The sequence below is a fragment of the Atractosteus spatula genome, chromosome 13 (genome assembly GCF_055471065.1).
Source record: "Atractosteus spatula isolate fAtrSpa1 chromosome 13, fAtrSpa1.hap1, whole genome shotgun sequence".
Lineage (NCBI taxonomy): Eukaryota > Metazoa > Chordata > Actinopteri > Semionotiformes > Lepisosteidae > Atractosteus > Atractosteus spatula.
Window position 1 is genome coordinate 2,106,792 of NC_142718.1, and position 20,022 is coordinate 2,126,813.

At 56.5% G+C, this 20,022-nt stretch overlaps 1 protein-coding gene across 1 annotated transcript; it reads right to left on the bottom strand.

The window, feature by feature from the left end:
- Positions 1 to 8,513: 8,513 nt before the first annotated feature.
- Positions 8,514 to 18,798, bottom strand: LOC148821605 (neuronal pentraxin-2-like). Its single transcript, XM_088930677.1, has 5 exons — positions 17,663 to 18,798; positions 14,764 to 14,989; positions 12,479 to 12,720; positions 11,754 to 11,933; positions 8,514 to 11,249 (listed from the first exon to the last, which is right to left on the bottom strand). Exons 1-5 carry the CDS (start codon positions 18,317 to 18,319, stop codon positions 11,016 to 11,018), a joined length of 1,539 nt encoding a protein of 512 aa, XP_088786803.1. The 5' UTR covers positions 18,320 to 18,798; the 3' UTR covers positions 8,514 to 11,015.
- Positions 18,799 to 20,022: the final 1,224 nt, after the last annotated feature.

Consider the following 20,022-nt stretch of genomic DNA (forward strand, 5'->3'; position numbering starts at 1 on the left):
GCCCCTCCGCCTAACGCCCGCCCATATCTACACATGATTGGGCTTTAAGAGAAGTATTTGCGTGCTTATTGGAGACAAGGCCTGTCAGTCACAAGGCAAAGGTCCGCTGGCAGAATGTTTAGTCGACTAACGCGAATGCCTGCAGGATGCAGCGCGGTTTTAGACGATGCTGTTTGGCCATATATGTCGCTTTAATAAATATTCTCGGTTAGACTGTAACTTTGTTTTAATGTGAATATTTGGTGTGCCGCTCTTAAAAGAGTAGCACTGTTTGAACTGGTTGGTTTTAAACTTTATACAGAGTTGAGCCGGGAGCGTTCACGGTTGACGAATTGTTTTTGCTCCGGTTCACTCCTCTCTCTGTATACCTCCCCTTCTCCCTCAGCCCAAATCTCTCCCTCTCCTCCCGCCTCTCTCTGCGTGTGTACTGTACACCTCCTTGTCCCAATCCCTCCTTCTCTCCATCGCCTCCCTCAAAGATACAGTCATTTCGATTTGATTTGATTTGATTTCAACAAGCTTTAGTGGCATGACTGATGAATAACACTGCTGCCGAAGCATGTACAATCACCACAACGTCGGCAGACATTTACAGTACTAACGCATCCCAGGACATTGACATACAAGACTCAACCACACAGAGACAGGCTCGCTGTTCCTCAGGCTGTGACAGGAGGGCATGTGCTGTGATTGCTGATTCTCTGCCTCATCCCGCTCTCTCTCTCTCCCTGGCTGTCTCCTGACCTACATACTGCAGTCACATCTGTCTGGACTTGATTCAGGTACACTAGGGTGCCCCCCCCCCAGTGCAAACACGTCTGTGTGTCACCCAGGTGGGGTTACTGAGCCAGAAACAGGTCATGTGATCAGCGCAGGGATATCCCAGCTGTCCAGACTACAGGACCGACGCTCGCTCCGTCTTTGCACAGAAACAGGGTAGGAGTGTTACGTGCTGGGGTCAGAAAGCCAGGTTACCAGCAGCTGTGCTCCCTTCCCCCCCCCCAAGTTCAGGAAGGAGGAGGGAGCAGGCGGAGCTGCCAGCGACGGGCGCAATCTGCAGAGCGGTCCTGAGAGCGCCACCTACTGGTCGGCCAGCGCTACTCCCTGCCGCAACGCTTGATTGTCCGGAGGAGTCGGAGTAGCGCTGGCTGTCCCTCCGCCGAGTGTCCTGAGCTCCGCGGCGAGGCGGGAAGACCCGCTAGCGCCCCGCCTCTCGGCTCTAATTCCGGGAGAAAGCGGTCTGGAGAGAGAGGATTGTCTCCCTGCCCGGATCGATGTGATTTCCAGGGACTGAGCCCGAGCTGACCCCGACACACAGGGGACACCGCGTTCTGTCGGCTACGTGCAGACCCTCCCGGGCGACTGTCCTCTGCGAATCTCCCAGACACGTTTCATGCTGAGTGCTCACTCGGCAGTGATCGTTCACAACTGCGGGCAGCAGGGAGGAGGATAGATAGACAGAGCTGCTGTAGCAGGCTGCCACTCACCCTGCCACTAGGAAGTGCTCTCCTTCGCAGGGGAGGCCTGCTTTCAGCATGGCCGAGAGAATAAAAGAGATCGGCCGAGTCCCGCTTGTCACTATTGCCGAGGGTCCTCATCCCAGTTTACTGCGATCTCGCTCAGGGTGGACTGGGAGAACGTGCCGTTCCCCGGGACAGGGTGACGAGCACAGGCCCAAACGTATTCCTGGGAATTTGTCCGGACTACCACTGGGAATGACAGAAAGTAGGTGAGGTGTTTGGAAAGGGGCTCTTTAACCACAGTTCACAGTGGGGATGAGGCTGTAACAGGGCGGCTCTGGGCGAATTTCACTCAGGGCAGTAACAGCAGGGAGCCCCTCTGGTGAGTCTCTGAGGAGGTAATTGGACGGATTAACCACACTGAAGCCGGTCCAGGCCTCTCCCGGGTGATGAGGACGGACGGTCCGACTGGGCCTCAGGGGCTTGTGTGTGTGAGCAGCCGGCCTCTGTCCAAGGACTCAGAAACTGTTGGCAAGAGCCCAGGAGTCGGAGACAAATCGTGCTGTCTGGGCGTCAGTGTGTCCATGTAAAGCTGTGTCAGGCGTGTGCTTGTGTGTGTTCTAGCTGTAAGCGGTGTTCGCATGTGTGTCACTGTTTTTCTGCATGTGTGTCTAGCTGTGTTTCTCTGTGTGTGTAACCGTGCATGTTTAGCTGTGCTTCTCTGTGTGTATCTGTAGATAAGATCAGATCACTTTACTGGCCATATACATAATCCAATTTCTTGCATTGGGAATGTGTCTTTTCGCAGACCCCAGCTTGCTCTCCATGAGACACACAGACCGGGAGAGAAGCTGGGGGTCAGAGCGCGGGGTCAGCCATTTACAGGGGTGCCCCTGGAGCAGCTGGGGTTAAGGGCCTAGGTGATGTGGCCGTAAGCATCTGTGTGTGTGTAGCTGTGTGTTTGTAGCCATGTGTGTAGCCATATATGTGTAGCAGTGTGTGTGGCTGTGTGTGTGTAGTTGCGTGTGTGTAACTGTGGGTGTGTAGTTGTGTGTGTGCTCTGCAGCCGATCAGAAGGTGTCGGGAATCCGCTGATTATCCGGAGGGAGTGGCTCTAACTCCATTAGTGTGAGAGGATTGTGTGAGCAAGCCCAGCCCGAGCCCCTCATCCGCTCGCTCCGACAGGGAGGGAGGAGAGAGAGGAGGAGGAGGGATGGAGGAAGGGTTGGGGGGCCGAGAGAGGCAGAGAGCCTGCTGAGACAGACTCATTAGAGTGATCGGATTGCACTGGCAAATCCACAGCCATCTTCCCGACAGCAGGAGAGCGGGCCGGAGGGCCGAGGAGGGAGGAGAGAGAGGGGGGGAGCTGGCAAGGACACAGCGAGACCTGGGAGGAGAAAGTCATCACTGTGATGGGATTGTGTGCACAGGCACAGGCCTAATCCTCACTCATCCCCCCGGAGAGGGAGAGCCGGAGGGAGGGCTGAAAGCAGATCCGCAGTTGCGTGCCGGCTGGCCACATTGTTAGGAACCCCCCCCCCTCCCCCCCGCCTCCCAGTTCATACCGTTTTCACCCACTGGGAGTCCGTCCAGCCCGTGGACATTCTCCGCGATGGAAAGCGTTCAATCCGACCCCTTCCTAACGTTTCCATGCCTTCCGCAGTCTTCTCCCATTCCCAGACTCAGCACGGCCACCCTCATCCCATGAGCACCCGAGAAGGCGGAGGTTCCTAATGTTTTGGCCCGTCTTGAGTCCGCTGCCGCAGACGGAAGGTCTCTCGGTCTCAGATCTTGGCTAGTTTCCGAGCGGCTGGAAGCTCATGGAAAAGCTACAACAGCGAACCTTTGCTTCACCCAAACCGACCCAGAGCGCCACAGCAGCTCTCCCAGCCACTCTCTGAACCCACGGCCCTCCTCCGCAGTGCCCCCCGCGCCCCGCGCCCCTCGCCCAGCCCAGCGCAGACGGGACAGCTTTCTACCCCTCCAGCGACCTTCACCTTCGACCTCCGCGGGCGGGCCTGCCATCCCCTGTTTCAGCACCGGTGGGCTGCACGAAACACGTTCAGTCTGGTGGCTAAAACAAAGGCAGCAGAGGATGTTATGTTTTGATACTGCAGGGCATCACGCCTGCTGTGCTGTCCACCCTAAAGACAACGTGCCACCATGTGCTGGCAGATTTCCCTGTCTCTAGTACATCCGGACATCCGGTATCTTACCATGGCTGTGCTGTGGCTTGCCACGGGTCGCAGAGTCCAGCAGCAGATCGGACTGGATCTGGCCAGGCTGAGTCACAGGGATCGGCCTGGCTGGAGCACGAGGGCAGCTGAGATAAGGGCCTCACCACAGTGACTGTACGATCAGGAGGCAGTAACGGAGGACACATTTCAGGGTGACACAGGAAGCCGTCTCTCAAACACTCCCCCCCCCCCAGAGTTCATCAGCTCTGCGCTCCGAACATTGGCCCTGTTTTTAATCAAACGTTTTATGTGTGTCTAATGATTGCAGTAAAAATAAAAACAAGGAGCACGAGAGAGAGAGATTGCTAAATATTGCAGAGAGGGAAGAGGCAGGAAGTATAGGACAGAGAGTGATTGTGGGATCGTGGGGGGGGGGCAGAGAGAGGAGACGGGAGAGTGAAAGAGAATGGTGGCCAGAGGGGGAAGGAGAGAAATTGAGAAATTAATTAAAAGTATTAATAATTCAGGGCCAGAAAGAGGGCGAGAGAGAAAGGACTATTTTCAGAATGTCATTAATATTGTATCTGCTCTCCCAGCTTTGCACCTCTGCTGAGCTGGAGAAGGGCAGTCCAGGGTTTGGAAGGAAAATGCATGTGTGGTAGGAGAGGGGGATTGGAGGGATGAGGAAAAAGAGTCAGAGAAGGAGGCAGGAGGTGGGAGAGAGAGAGGGAGAGGGATGGAGAGGGAGAGGGAGGGAGAGAGGGCTGTAACAAGAGCCGGTCTGTCTCAGAACACCATGTCCTTGCACAGGAAGAGATCCCACACACAGGAGGAGGAGAGAGGGAGGAGAGGAGGAACGCTGAAGAGGCAGGGCAGCTGTGCAGCTGGACGTCAGCCGAGCAGAAATGGCCGCAGAGAGCTGGAGAGGGGAGCTCGGAGCCGGGGCTGGGGTTGTGCTGTGCGGCACCATTTCCAGGGCCAAGCTGCCTGCCCTTATGTATAGCAGCGTGTGGGAGAGAGCAGCACAGACAGACAGGGTGTGGGGACAGTGAAGTGCACTTGTCATTTTTACTGGGTGCTCCTGAGATTTTGTATTTCAGATCAAAAGGTAAATATGAGGCAATTGTGCAATATTGGAAAGAGGAGAAAAGAAACACAAGGTTTCGGCTGTGTAGTCTTCTTTGGCTGTGTGAAGAAGGCTCCACAGCCGAAACGCTGTGTTTCTGTCCTCCTCTTCCCAGCAGGGAATAAACCTGCACTTGTTCCTTTGCAGTCTCCGCATGCTGACGCAGCTGCCTACTGGAAAGAACAACACGTCAGCTTGTGTTTCTGGATTAGTGTGTGCGTACGTGTTAAACCACGGTAGGACCAGAGTCTTCCAGTTGCAGGTCACCATAACTGCTGGGACAAATACCCCTCACACACCACGACCCATCGACGCCGCCAGACTCTTGACCTGCTCCTCTGAGATGCGTTGCCCAGCCTTGGCTGCAGTCACTTTCGGTTGCTGCCCCTGCTCCTCCAGTCCACACACGTGTTGCCCGACACTGAAGGAAGCCGTTCAGTTGGGTGTCACAGCCCATTCGTCCACCACATGTGGATTTATTCGTAGGTGTCTACATGAGCTGGGGTCCTCCAGGTTAGTTCTCAATATTTAATGGTAATTCTGGTCAGGTCGTTCTTGAGAATGTCCACCTGTCTAGGTGGACCATGTCTAGAGAAGTAAGAAGGAGAACATGCTGGTCCAGACTGGGGTGTGTCAGTGTGCTGGACTCCACAGGGACTACAGTAGAAGAGTCTAGAGCCTGTGACTGGGCTGTGTCAGTGTGCTGGACTCCACAGGGACTAGAGGAGTCTAGAGCCCTGTGACTGGGCTGTGTCAGTGTGCTGGACTCCACAGGGACTAGAAGAGTCTAGAGCCTGTGACTGGGCTGTGTCAGTGTGCTGGACTCCACAGGGACTAGAAGAGTCTAGAGCCCTGTGACTGGGCTGTGTCAGTGTGCTGGACTCCATAGGGACTAGAAGAGTCTAGAGCCCTGTGACTGGGCTGTGTCAGTGTGCTGGACTCCACAGGGACTAGAAGAGTCTAGAGCCTGTGACTGGACTGTGTCAGTGTGCTGGACTCCACAGGGACTAGAAGAGTCTAGAGCCTGTGACTGGGCTGTGTCAGTGTCCTGGACTCCACAGGGACTAGAAGAGTCTAGAGCCTGTGACTGGGCTGTGTCAGTGTCCTGGACTCCACAGGGACTAGAGGAGTCTAGAGCCTGTGACTGGGCTGTGTCAGTGTGCTGGACTCCACAGGGACTAGAGGAGTCTAGAGCCTGTGACTGGGCTGTGTCAGTGTGCTGGACTCCACAGGGACTAGAAGAGTCCAGAGCCCTGTGACTGGGCTGTGTCAGTGTGCTGGACTCCACAGGGACTAGAAGTGTCTAGAGCCCTGTGACTGGGCTGTGTCAGTGTCCTGGACTCCACAGGTACTAGAGGAGTCTAGAGCCCTGTGACTGGGCTGTGTCAGTGTACTGGACTCCACAGGGACTAGAAGAGTCTAGAGCCTGTGACTGGGCTGTGTCAGTGTGCTGGACTCCACAGGGACTAGAAGAGTCCAGAGCCCTGTGACTGGGCTGTGTCAATGTGCTGGACTCCACAGGGACTAGAAGAGTCTAGAGCCTGTGACTGGGCTGTGTCAGTGTCCTGGACTCCACAGGGACTAGAAGAGTCTAGAGCCTGTGACCGGGCTGTGTCAGTGTCCTGGACTCCACAGGGACTAGAGGAGTCTAGAGCCTGTGACTGGGCTGTGTCAGTGTGCTGGACTCACAAGGGACTAGAGGAGTCTAGAGCCTGTGACTGGGCTGTGTCAGTGTGCTGGACTCCACAGGGACTGGAAGAGTCTAGAGCCTGTGACTGGGCTGTGTCAGTGTGCTGAACTCCACAGGGACTAGAGGAGTCTAGAGCCTGTGACTGGGCTGTGTCAGTGTGCTGGACTCCACAGGGACTAGAAGAGTCTAGAGCCCCGTGACTGGGCTGTGTCAGTGTGCTGGACTCCACAGGGACTAGAAGAGTCTAGAGTCCTGTGACTGGGCTGTGTCAGTGTATTGGACTCCACAGGGACTAGAAGAGTCTAGAGCCTGTGACTGGGCTGTGTCAGTGTGCTGGACTCCACAGGGACTAGAAGAGTCTAGAGCCTGTGACTGGGCTGTGTCAGTGTGCTGGACTCCACAGGGACTAGAAGAGTCTAGAGCCTGTGACTGGGCTGTGTCATTGTGCTGGACTCCACAGGGACTAGAAGAGTCTAGAGCCTGTGACTGGGCTGTGTCAGTGTGCTGGACTCCACAGGGACTAGAAGAGTCTAGAGCCTGTGACTGGGCTGTGTCAGTGTGCTGGACTCCACAGGGACTAGAAGAGTCTAGAGCCTGTGACTGGCCTGTGTCAGTGTGCTGGACTCCACAGGGACTAGAGGAGTCTAGAGCCTGTGACTGGACTGTGTCAGTGTGCTGGACTCCACAGGGACTATAGATGTAGAGTCCAGTACAGACTGTCGAGAGTAGGGCTGGTGTCTGATGTTTCTGTCTCAGCCAGTCTCAGAAACTCATCCACCCTTGTTTGCTTGTCACTGCCAAAGCCCAAAAGCAGATTCGTCTGTGAATTAATTTGCTCATTTGCATATTATATAAAACCTGTAAGCCTGTTAGTGCCAGATTATCTCATTTGGATCTGATTAATGCCTGAAGTGACATTGCAAAGGAAATACAGCCCTGTGTCGATCTGAGACTGAAATTGTAGTCGTTTTGTTTTCAGATGGCAGTCAATAGCAAATAGTAAAACGTATGTAAACCAAAACAGAAGTTCAGCCGTGACAGGAAGTCAACGATATTGTTAAACGTGTGTGAACCTGAAATTCCAGTCAGGGCTGGGGCAGAGGGATCGGGCGTCGCCAAATATTCAACACTAATCTGGAAATAATCTTGACACAGAACGACACCCCAGGAGGAGCGAGAAATCAGAGAAGGCCAGGTTGTCCAGACGGGACAGGACAGAAAAAGCATCAGAAGACACCCCAATAAGAGCCGAAGTGATGGCAGACTGTCCCCGGAGCGCAGGGCCACAACTATTTCTGTGCTCCGCACGAGGACGACTTCAGCAGGGCGGCACCGCAAGCGCTGGGAACCGAAAGGCCAGACTCGAATGTGCAGAGAAGTATAAAGGCAAGACGGAGACGAATCTTCATCGAAATGACGGGGAGGCAAAAGGGCCGGAGAAAGACAGGACCTGCAAACCAGCCTGAGCGCACCAGCTCATCTGCCAGGCGTGGCGTGGCGTGGCGTGGCGTGGGCCACACCTGGAGCCGGCTCGCAGGTCCTTATTGACGACCTCGCTGACGAGGACAGCAGCCGAAGGAGTTCGGAGAGCCCGCGGGAACACCGAGCCGGCCCGTGTCCGCAATACTGCGTCCAGACTCACACGTCCAAACGCTGCCATTTACCCAAGGAGCTCCTCAGGAAGAAGAAGTGGACCTCCTGGAGCCGGCCAAGCCAACCTCCTGACCAGGAGCCTGTGGAGCAGCATTGCACTTGTGGAGGAGGACAGGGAGGTCGGAAAAAAACGCCCCAGAACAGGGACACAGTCCTCCATCACCTTCCCCAGAGAGAACAGCTCCCAGAGTGGGAGATCCAGTGAGATCACAGGGATATTCACCTCAGTCCATCACACCACCTCCTCCCAGCTGGAAGAAAGGAAATACTGCCAATCCAGGCGTGACACTGGCCACACTGGGGGCGGGAGGGGGCTAATGATTTGGCCAGAGGGTGTGTTGTGCTGGTGCGGAGTTTTGTGTTTCCGCATGGTGGTGCGTCAGGAAAGAAGACGGGGACAGCGGGTGTTGGTGTGATGAGAGCTTTATTGTGGTCACAGTCACACACACAGAAACGGGTGAGACAGAGTTCACAGTGCACTGACAGCTCACCAGCGCTGCTCCTGCCTTCTCTCTCCTCTCTCTCTCAGTCTGCAGCCCCCTTCGCTTTCCAGCTGGACTGGACACCCCAACACCTACGCTGCACATTCCCTCCCTATTCCCCACTTTTCACTCATCATTCCCTACTCTCTCCACACTCCCATTCCCTACACCCTGTACCCCAATCTTTTCCTCCCCGTACCCCTGGTCTACAGACTGGAACACTGTTAAAACAAGAGTCATAAATACAAATCCCACGTTCTGTTCAGCTTGGAGCACGTTTTTTTTTCTCTCGTGAGCTCCGAAACACTGTGCATATATATTTATAATTTTTTTTTTTCACAATACCACACTGAGAGCGGCGCCAGTAAACAAGTCACAGGATCACCAGGGACCAAATCAGAAAATCCCATGTGATGAGTTCAGAGACAGAAGAAGAAGAAGAGAGATATGAATCTGGGCAGAATTACCCATTGCAGGCACTTCACAGCCAGGCTGGGGGGCAGAGAGAGGACAGGACGGGGGGCCGGCAGGGGCCAGTACCGTGTCCCCGCCCTCCGGCTCCTGAGACACCCCTACAGGCCGAGCAGAGGCTCGGGACCAACCCCCGGCAGCGCCGTGACCACCACACGCCTGGCTCTGTCTGAGCCCTGACGGGCCCTGACGCCCGGGAACTGGCCTCCGTCGCCTTCCGCGCGCGTCGGGATCGGAACGGGGGCGTCGCCGCCGGGAGGCCTCCCCGGACGGGGCTTGGCTCTGATAGTCCCCCTCCGGGGCTCGGATTAACCCTGGGTTTCGCGTTCCTTGGGGATTCCCGCCAGGGGAGCGCGGCGCGGGAGCACCGGCACGCAGGCGTGACGCGCCGACGTCCTGTTTGGCACTGGGTAACCGCCTGACCCGTGGTGTGGACTCTACCACCCTCGCCTGCACCTCCGGGGCGTGACTTCCTGTTTATTCGTCAGCCTGCCGCCTGTCACGTGCCCTGGGGGGTCGTGCCAGTGCACGGCAGCTCGTTACCCCCTGCATTCACCGGACCAGCAGCTCCCCGTGAAAGTGTTGCCCTGGTCAATTCACTCTACCCTGGGCTACGGTGCTTCTTACTGACGCCTTCCCTCTGCTCCCCGCAGAAAGCTAGAAGGAGCAGTGTGGGCTCTCGCGCTGCATCGCCGCCCTGGAGGAGATGACCGGCGCCACACCGGTAACGCAAGGCAACCAGCTGCAATCTGCCCCACCCACCTGGCGAACTGCCCCACCTCCACTGCAAACCTCCCCGCCCACAGAGTGGACTCCCCCCACCTCCATAAAGAGCTGCCCCACCCACACTTCAGACCGCCCCCACCCACACAGCGAACCGCCCCTCCCCTGCAGCAGGCTGCCCGGCCCACAAAGAGAACTGCCCCACCCACTCGGCGAACTGCCCCAACCCCAAAGCACACCACGTCGCCCACGCAGTGAACTACCCCTCCTCCACACGAAACTGCCCTACCAACACAGGGAACTGCCCCATCTCCACAGAGAACCTCCCCAATCCCTCGGCTAACTGCCCCACCCCCGCGGCAAACTGCCCTACTCACTCAGTGGGCTGCCCCACCCTCAAGGTAGACCACACCACCCACACAGTGAACTGCCCCACCCACACGGCTAACTGCCCCACCCCCACGGCAGACAGCCCTATCACCCTTCCCCACACACAAGGCAAATGGCCCCCTGCACATAGCATTCCACCCCACCCACATGGCAGGCCGGTGAGGGGGGCTGCAGTAACAGCAGAGCCGGCACTAGAGGCCGCCAAGGGGCCACTGCAATTCTGTAAATAGGCTCAGCGGGAGGTAACACGTTAATGATCAATCAATGGCCAAGGGTTCGAGTCCACATGCTCACACCGGGTGGAACAGTGCTGGTCCGGGGTATAAACAGGTTTCCCAGTGCCAGCCAGTGGTTGGGCTGGGAGAGGCTGGGGGTAAAGGAGGCTCTCCGGGGGACCCCCTGGGGCCGCCCCTGCTGAGGGCGGGGTCTCCCTCGGCCGGCGTACAGCGAGAGCCGCGGGGGAGATGGGTGGGGTTCACGGCGGGGTCCCGGAAGGGAGCAGGGGCGCCCCGCGCCTCCAGTCGAGAGACGGCTCTGCTGGTAAAGGCAGCTCACGGTGTCCCAGGGGCGTCGGGGGCTCTGGGTACGTCAGAGGCCAGGCGGGCGGGGGAACGCGACAGGCTCGTGACTGCCAGACCTGGAGGGGAGGGCTGAGATTTGGGGTTCAGGGTGGGAGGGGACATCTAGAATTTCTTAGCTTGGGAAAGGGGGGGGTGAGAACTGGGGGGCTATGTTTTCAGTGGAGTTGAGAGCAGGGGGCCTTTGGCGGTTTCAGCGAGGAGTGTTACTTTCGGGGGGCTGTCTGGGGCCGGAGGGCGGGGGGTTTTCGGGGTGGACGTGCCCCTACTGCGCCCCCGGTCCCCGGCGCTCGCGGCAGGGCTCCAGGGGCTCCTTGGCGGCGCCCCCGAAGACGTCGACGTAGCGGTCGCTCCAGGGCGCCACGTTGCCCACGCTGGTCTCCGAGCAGTCCGCCAGGCTGGCCACCTCCGAGGGGGTCAGCACACGGTCCCACAGGTTGAACTGGGACAGCTCCCCCACCAGGGCCTGGCTGGCGTCGAACCGCCCGCCCAGCGTGTCCTGAGAGCGGGGGGGCGGGCGTTCCCGGGAACAGCAGGGAGACAGGGAAGAGAGAGATCCGTGAGGACACACCGAGAGAGAGACACTCCCACAGGGATCCTGGCACCCTCCCTCCCCTCATCCCACTCTGCCCGGGATGCTCCGGCTCGGAGCTGGCCAGGGAGGGATGGGCGGGATCAGTCTGAGCACCGAGCACCGCAGTGGCTCTTGACACAGATCCTGGGCGCAGGGGGGGCTCACGGACACAGCCCCTCCTGTCCTCTCCGGTCGGTATCCCACTCCACCCAGGACCTCCCGGCCGAGACGCGTCGCCAAACCCTACAGGTCTGTTGTGGGGGGCAGCAGCGAGTGGGGGTTCTGGGAATCGGAACTGGGGATTCCTGTCCCTAGCAGGCCCCTGCTTGGGGTCCCCCTCAAGGAAAGCGCTCCTTTAAACAGGCGATTCCAGAATCGGGGCAGCAGGGATCATAGAACACAACCCCCCCCCCCTCCCGTGTGCAGTACCTGTTCCTGTCCCAGGATGAGGACGCCCCCGGGGCGAATGGGGTGCCAAGCGGCCAGATTCTCCCCCTGCCCGTGCAGCCGCCCGTCCTGGTAGGCCTGCCACACTCCGTCCCGCAGCGTCCAGCTCACGCACACATGGTGCCACTTGCCCTGGTCCAGCTGGAGGGGCAGCTGAGCCACCTGGGCACAGAGAGAGAGGGGTCAATACAGACACACTGACTGGACACTCCAGTACATTAACACTGCACTGAGAGAGAGGGGTTCATACAGACACACTGACTGGACACTCCAGTACATTAACACTGCACTGAGAGAGAGAGGGGTTCATACACACACACTGACTGGACACTCCAGTACATTAACACTGCACTGAGAGAGAGAGGGGTTCATATACACACACTGACTGGACACTCCAGTACATTAACACTGCACTGAGAGAGAGAGGGGTTCATACAGACACACTGACTGGGCACTCCAGTACATGAACACTGCACTGAGAGAGAGAGGGGTTCATACACACACACTGACTGGACACTCCAGTACATGAACACTGCACTGAGAGAGAGGGGTTCATACAGACACACTGACTGGACACTCCAGTACATGAACACTGCACTGAGAGAGAGGGGTTCATACAGACACACTGACTGGACACTCCAGTACATTAACACTGCACTGAGAGAGAGGGGTTCATACACACACACTGACTGACAGGCATGGCTCACCTTGTCGTTGATGAGCAGCTCGACGGGATTGTGGACACCCTGCAGCAGGACGATCTCGTTGGGCTGTTTCGGGACCGAGTACGAGAAGGGGGTCCCGATGCCAGGACTGCTGGGGCGCAGCCACAGGCAGGCTGTGAAGGAGTACATCTCCGGCACGTCGCGCCTCACCACGCCGTACATGTAGTTGGTGCGCACCGGGAAGGACAGCTTGTAGCCCTCGGGGTAGTTATACTCTGACAGGCCTGAGAGCGGGCGAGAGAGGGAGGGAGGAGGTGAACACGCACACTGGCCGGGCCGGGGCGCTCGGGACGAGATGCCATGTCACTGTGAGGGCAGGCCCACGTCGTCTGTTGGCCAGGAGTGGCTCTGTCCTTGCGTGGACAGAAACACACACACTCACACACACTCACACACTCACACACTCACACACACTCACACTCACTCACACACTCACACACTCACACACTCACTCACACACTCACTCACACACTCACACTCACACACATACACATACACATACACACACACACACTCACACACTCACACACTCACACACTCACACACACTCACAAACATACACACACTCACACACTCACTCACTCACACACTCACACACACACTCACTCTCACACACACACTCACTCACACACACATACACTCAAACACACACACTCACACACACACACTCACACACACACTCACACTCACACTCACACACTCACACACATACACACACTCACACACTCACACACTCACACACACTCACTCTCACACACACACACTCACTCACACACACATACACTCAAACACACACACACTCACACACACACACACACACACTCACACACTCACACACACACACACACTCACACACTCACACACTCACACATACACTCACACACACTCACACACACACACACTCACACACACTCACACACACACACTCACACACACACTCACACACATACACACACTCACACACTCACACACACTCACTCTCACACACACACACACACACACTCACACACTCACACACTCACACACACACACTCACACATACACTCACACACACACACTCACACACACTCACACACACTCCTCCAGGAGGCCTCACACACAGAGCCCATCGCGTGGGAAAGTGCTCACATCCCTCCAGGCGGTGAAATTCCTGCCCACAGGTCTCTGCCTTCCAACTAATCTGTCTCTCAGATCCCCTGCACCTGGACCCATCATTTCGGCCGCCAGGCTGGACGCGCACGGCCCTCTGACTTCTGGAAACCCCGCAGGACGCCCGTGGTCCCGATCTGTGATCCAGTAGATTAGTTCCACTTGATTCGTGATCCTTGCTCCGGACAAGGTGGCAGAGAGGACTGCCCCCTCTGTGAAAACCAGCAGTGCAGGGGACTGCCTCCGTTCTCCAGACCAACCATCCCGAAGATCCCTCTGCTCTAAACCAGAGATCCAGCGGATAAACACACTGATAATCCAGCGGCTTTCCCCGTGCTGTAAACTAACAATTCAGAGGATTAGCCACTTTTTGCCAGATTAATGATCTAGGGGATTATATCCGTGCTCCAGACTGATGGCACAGTGGATTACTCCCATTTAACAGAATCGTGAGCCTGCGGATTAACCCAAACTCTCCGTGATCCAGCATGTTATCCCCACTCTCCCAACAGTTCATTCAGGGGAGCCACTTTGCCATTTTGCTAGGAGATTTCAACCGATCTCCAATTCAAAGTCCAGTGGATTACCACTCCCTTCTGACCACCTGATCCAGTATATGTCTGCCGAGGCAGTGAATTGCTCCTATTCTCTGAATGATCCAGTGGATTTTTCCCCACCTTTATCCCAGTGATCCGTCAGACTGCCCCACACATGTTGTGCAACACCTCTACACTGGTGATTCAGCGCGCGTATGGTGGTCATGTGACATATTCACAGCCTCTGATTCGCCGAGCCCATGGGACATGCGCACACTCCAGGCCCAATGAGCTGCTCCCGTTCCGTGACACAGTGATCATGTGACTCATTCATCAATTTCCCTACAGGATTAATAAAGTATTATCTATCTATCTATTCGCAGCCTCTGATTCGCCGAGCCGATGAAACATGCGCACACTCCAGGTCCAATGAGCTGCTCCCGTTCCATGACACAGCGATCATGTGACTTTTTCACAGCCTCTGATTCGCCGAGTCCCATGGGACATGCTCCACACTCTGGACCAATGAGCTGCTCCCGACCTCAGACCCCCCCGTGTCCGCGGTGCCGTGGGCGGAGTTACCTTGCTCCAGCTCGGCGATGCGGTGGTGCAGGGAGTTGATGTCCTGGTCCAGCTCGTGCCGGTGCCGGCCCGTCTCCCGGAGCAGCGCGGTCCTCTCCTTCTCCAGCTGCGCCAGCTTGCGCTGCAGCTCCTCCTCCAGGTCGTCCACCCGCAGCTGCACCGGGTCTCCCTGAAGCCAGGGGGCGCCAGAGGGCACCGAGGCGTTCGCCCGGGACCCCAGCTCCGCCTGGCGGGGAGAGAGAGAGAGGGGCGGAGCAGGGGGACAGGACAGTGTGCGAGTGGTGTGGGAGAGGAGGAGGATGAGGAGGTGGGAGAGAGAGAACAGTGAGAGAGTGAAATACTGTATCCCAGGCAAGGTGGTGCCGAATGGAGACAGAGAGAGAAATTCACTCAGGCTTTTTCCTGGAAGATTAATGGAGCCGCCAGCTGCAGGCACTGCTGTACATGTTGATGTTTCTCCAGCTCTCCCTTTCTCCTCCTCCTTCTCTCCCTCCATCATTTTCTCCTTCTCCCTCTCTCCTTGCCCCACCCCTGCCTCCCTCCTTCTCTCTCTCTATCCCTCTCTCCCTCAGCCTTCTTCCTTCATCCCTATCTCTCTCTGCTTCCTCTCCTTCACACAGAGAAATACACATGACTTCCTACAGAAACTCCTCCTGCATGCGTGTTGTCAGGGGTGTGGATGATTGTGCCAAAAGTGTGGATTATATGGATAAACGTGCTGACTTTTTTGACAAAAGTGTAGTTTATGTGGGCAAAAGTGTGGATTATGTAGCCAGAAGTGTGGATTATGTGGGCAAAAGTGAGGGTTATCACAGTAAAAGAGTAGATTATTATGAGAAATGTGCGGATTATTTAGATAAAAATGTGGATTATGTAGATGAAAGTGTGGATTATGTTGTTAATGTCTGGATTAGGAAACCAAAAATGTGGATTCTTTTTTACAAAAATAAGGATTATGTAGCCAAAAGTGTAGACTATGTTGGTGAAAGTGTGGATTACGTTGGTAAAAGTGTGGATTATGTTGGTAAAAGTGTGGATTATGTATACTACCCTCTTTTCAAATACCAATTAGGGTGAGAATGTTGTGCTGCCATGGAGTTGAATGTTAATGTTGTCTCTCTCTCTTCATTACACCCTGGGGCACAGATTATACCCCTCCTGTACCCCCAGGGCTCAGATTATATTTAAATTTTTCACTGTTTTTTTTAATTTGGTTCTGTTTTGAAATTACTCACATCTCAGTTAATGGAAAGAGACAACTGATATTAAATGTGGGGGTCACAACTGCATCTTCTCAGCCTGTAGACCAGGGGTTCCCCAGAACCTCCGGCACGTTTGTGGCATGAAGTCAGTTTAAACAAAGCGTCTTACTAGCTCAGTTAGGGGTGTAAGTCACTAACCGAAAGCTTAGCTGAAAAAAACCCAGAATCTGTGGGGTGCAGCTAGGAGCTATCAATCAATTGAGAGAGAGAGAAAGAGACAGACGCATTGAAACACAAAGAGACAGACAGAGAGAGACACAGAGACACAGACAAGCACAGAAACACAGAGACACAGAGAGACACAAACACAGAAACACAGAGAGACACAGAGACACGGACAAGCACAGAAACACAGAGACACAGACACAGACAAGCACAGAAACACAGAGACACAGAGACACAGAGAGACACAAACACAGAAACACAGAGAGACACAGAGACACAGACACAGAAACACAGAGACACAGAGAGACACAAACACAGAAACACAGAGAGACACAGAGACACGGACAAGCACAGAAACACAGAGAGACACAGACACAGACAAGCACAGAAACACAGAGACACAGAGAGACACAAACACAGAAACACAGAGAGACACAGAGACACAGACAAGCACAGAAACGCAGAGACACAAACACAGAAACACAGAGACAGAAACACAGAGAGACACAGAGACACAGACAAGCACAGAAACACAGAGAAAGAAACACAAACACAAACACAGAAACAGAGAGACACAGAGACAGAAACACACAGAAACACAGAGAGACACAGACACAGAGACAGAGACACTCTAATAATTCTAACAGTAAGAGATTCAGAGACAGACACAGGGACTCAGACAGACGCAGAGACAGAAGCACAGAGAGCCAGAGATGCACAGAGACACTGAGAAACACACTGACAGACACCGAGAGATATATAAACAGACAGAGCCAGATGTCATATGTACAGTAGGTTTATGAAACAGGAGTCGCCCGAGACTGACTTCCTGTCGCAGCTGAAGCAGAACCAGTCTCTCTGCCTGCAACGCGGAGCGGGTGTCGAAGAGCTTCTCAGACAGGTGGTTTTACACCCGGGGGCTCCGTCCTGGGAGGTGCGAGAACTGCCCCAGAGCGGGGCTCGTCCGTGGGGCTCAGAGACACGCAAGCCCCCTTTTTCACGCGTGAGGCGAAACGGCACGTCGATACCCACATTACGTAACGACACGAGTGAAAAACAAACACGAAGACAAAAAGGGGCTCGTGTAGTAGAGTGTTTTCTTTTTTTTTTTAGAAAAAACGCCCTCGGTGAGGTGAGACGGACGGCTTGTGCCGAGAGACGCAAAGACAGCGAGCTTCCTGAAGGACACTCGGGAGCTACAGTGTCCACCGCGAAAGCGGGGCTGTGGAAGCAGTATCCCTCATAATCCCCAGTGTTTTTAAATGAATGATTTACAGGAGCGTGTTTAGTAAGAGAGACACAGAGACAGTCATCTACAAGACTCGGCCAGAACCCCAGCTTCACGGCGTGGGGACGTGTTTATAACGCAAACGCTGTATGTTACCCTCTCCGGCTCCCGTGTGTGGCGGCGCTCTCGCCGTGTGCCGTGTCCGGCGTGTTGATGAGCTCGGGGGGGCACACGGCGCCCTCACCTCCAGCTTCTCGATGCGCTCCTTCAGCTGGCGGATGGCGCGCTCCAGCTCCTCCACGGCGCGCGCGGTGTGCGGCCCCCCCACGGCCCCCCCCGGGGCGTCGTCGCCGGCCATCCGGCGCACCGCGTCCCGGCCGGCCCCCCAGGGCCCCGGCGGCGGGCTGCGCTCCTCCAGCCCGCTCTCGCACTCCGACAGCTTGCCCGTCAGCTCCCGGATGGTCTCCAGGTCGGTCAGGATCTGGTCCTTCTGCAGCAGCACGGTCTGCCGCAGCTGCTCGGCCGCCGAGCGGAGCTGGCTGTGCTCCTCGTCCGCCGCCTGCTGCGGCTTGTGGGCCGGCCGGCACTCGCCCGGGAGGACCGGGGTGCAGACGAGCCGGTTGAAGCTGAACGTCCCGCCGCCGCCGCTCGGGCCGGGCAGCGCCGGCGCCTCCATGCCCAGCCCCGCGGCCAGCCCCAGGCCGGCCCCTCGCCCGACCGTGTCAGGACCGTGGAGAGCGCCCAGCACGCCCGCCTCCGCCACGGAGCCCGGCGGGAGCGGCTGCAGGGCCGGGGCGGCGGACAGCGACTCGTTGTCCGCCGGGGTGCGCGGCGCCGCCCGGCCGAGCCCCGGGTGGACGCTGGCGATGATGCAGATGACCGCGCCGAGGAACGCCAGCATCCCCGCGGCCAGGAGCACCGCCAGGAACTTCAGGGTGGCGGCGCGGCGGGACGAACACAGCGGGGGAAACGGGGCTGCCGGTCAACGACCGCCGGGTTTCACTGTTTAAACGAGAGCGGACCACCTGACTCCCGTCAGCCGGCCAGCTGGCGGTCAGGAAGCTGCAGAGCGCCTCCAGAAATTCTCCCCGTTCCGGGTAGCCGGTTGCGACTTGATGTTTTTTTTTTTCCCCTCCCGCGTCCTACAGACCGACTCGCATCGCCCAGGTGATGTCGGGGAGCGAATCTGTTAGGTTGGGTTCTTTTTTAAAAAAGAAATCTGTTCGCCCCGGGGGGGAAGTGCAGGCGATGTTCCTTCGACGGTGCCTGTGCGAACCCAGCGCCTTCCCGGCTCCGGCAGACCGAGTACCTCCAGCTCCCCGTTCCGCTCCGCGTTGCTAAGGTCCCGTCCGCCTCTGCGATACTGTTGTGAGGGAAGATGAAGGAGGGTGTGTGTGTGTGAGAGAGAGAGAGATACAAGCACCCGCCCGGATGGGATGCGCTACAGCACGTCAGAGCCCCCTCCCTCCCCCGCCCCGTGTGGCACGGCGATCACACCTCTCCCAGCCCGCTCTGTCTCCATCGGAGTGCTCCACCCGCGTCTCCAGCCACGGAGAGGACCTGAGCCCTGACCGGTCCGTCTGACTGCGTGTCCATCTGTCCGCCGTCCGCCGCTGTCTGTCCATCTGTCTGTCTGAATACCTGTCCGTCTGACTGCATGCCCATCTCTGTCTGTCTGAATACCTGTCTGAATATCTGTCTGGCTGACTGCATGCCCATCTGTCTGTCTGTCTGACTGCATGCCCATCTGTCTGTCTGTCTGACTACTTGTCTGTCTGAATATCTGCCCATCTGACTGTCTGCTTCACAACCTGTTTATCTGAACACCTGTCTGCCTGTCTCACTACCTGTCAGTCTGACAACCTGTCATTCTGACTACCTGTCTGCCTGACTACTGCCCCGTATGTCTCATAACCTTTGTCTGACCACCTGTCAGTCTGTCCGTCTGTCTCACTACCTGTCTGTCTGACCACCTGTCTGTTGTTCGGTTACCCTGTCGACCCCTACTTCTCCGACCTCCCAGATGGAGGCTCTGTGGGCTGGTGGTGTCTTCCAACAGGGGAACCCCAGCTCTGACCCGCCTGTCCTGGGCAGACAGACTAATCCAGGCTCAGTTCTGCTGGGCTGTCGGCCTCACACTCCCTCCCTCCTCCTCCTCCTGCGTGAGCTGAGCGCCCACCCGCTGGGCCAAACACCTGGACCCACACTGACAAACCAGAGGAGGCCCGTTTGACCACTGATTGATCCCAGTTTCTCAGCCAGATGTTTTCTGAAAGAAACCAGGGCACCGGCAGCTTGTTCCACACTCCCGCTACTCTTTGTGCAAGGAAGTGCTCCTGTCCTGACTGGAGGATCTCATCCAGCTGCCTTGAAAGAAACCAGGGTATCGGCTTCAATGACGTGGCTGGGCGGCTTGTTCCACACTCCCGCTACTATTTGTGAAAAGAAAGTGCCTCCTCTTCTCCATCCTAAATTCGCTTCCAGGCGGTTTCCACTGGTGTCCTTCCTTGACCTGCTCCTCCCATACTCCCTGCTGTTGTGTGCAGATCCCACGCTAAGAACAAGCACAGGAAAGGTTCCCTTAACTCAAACTGGGTTTGAAGA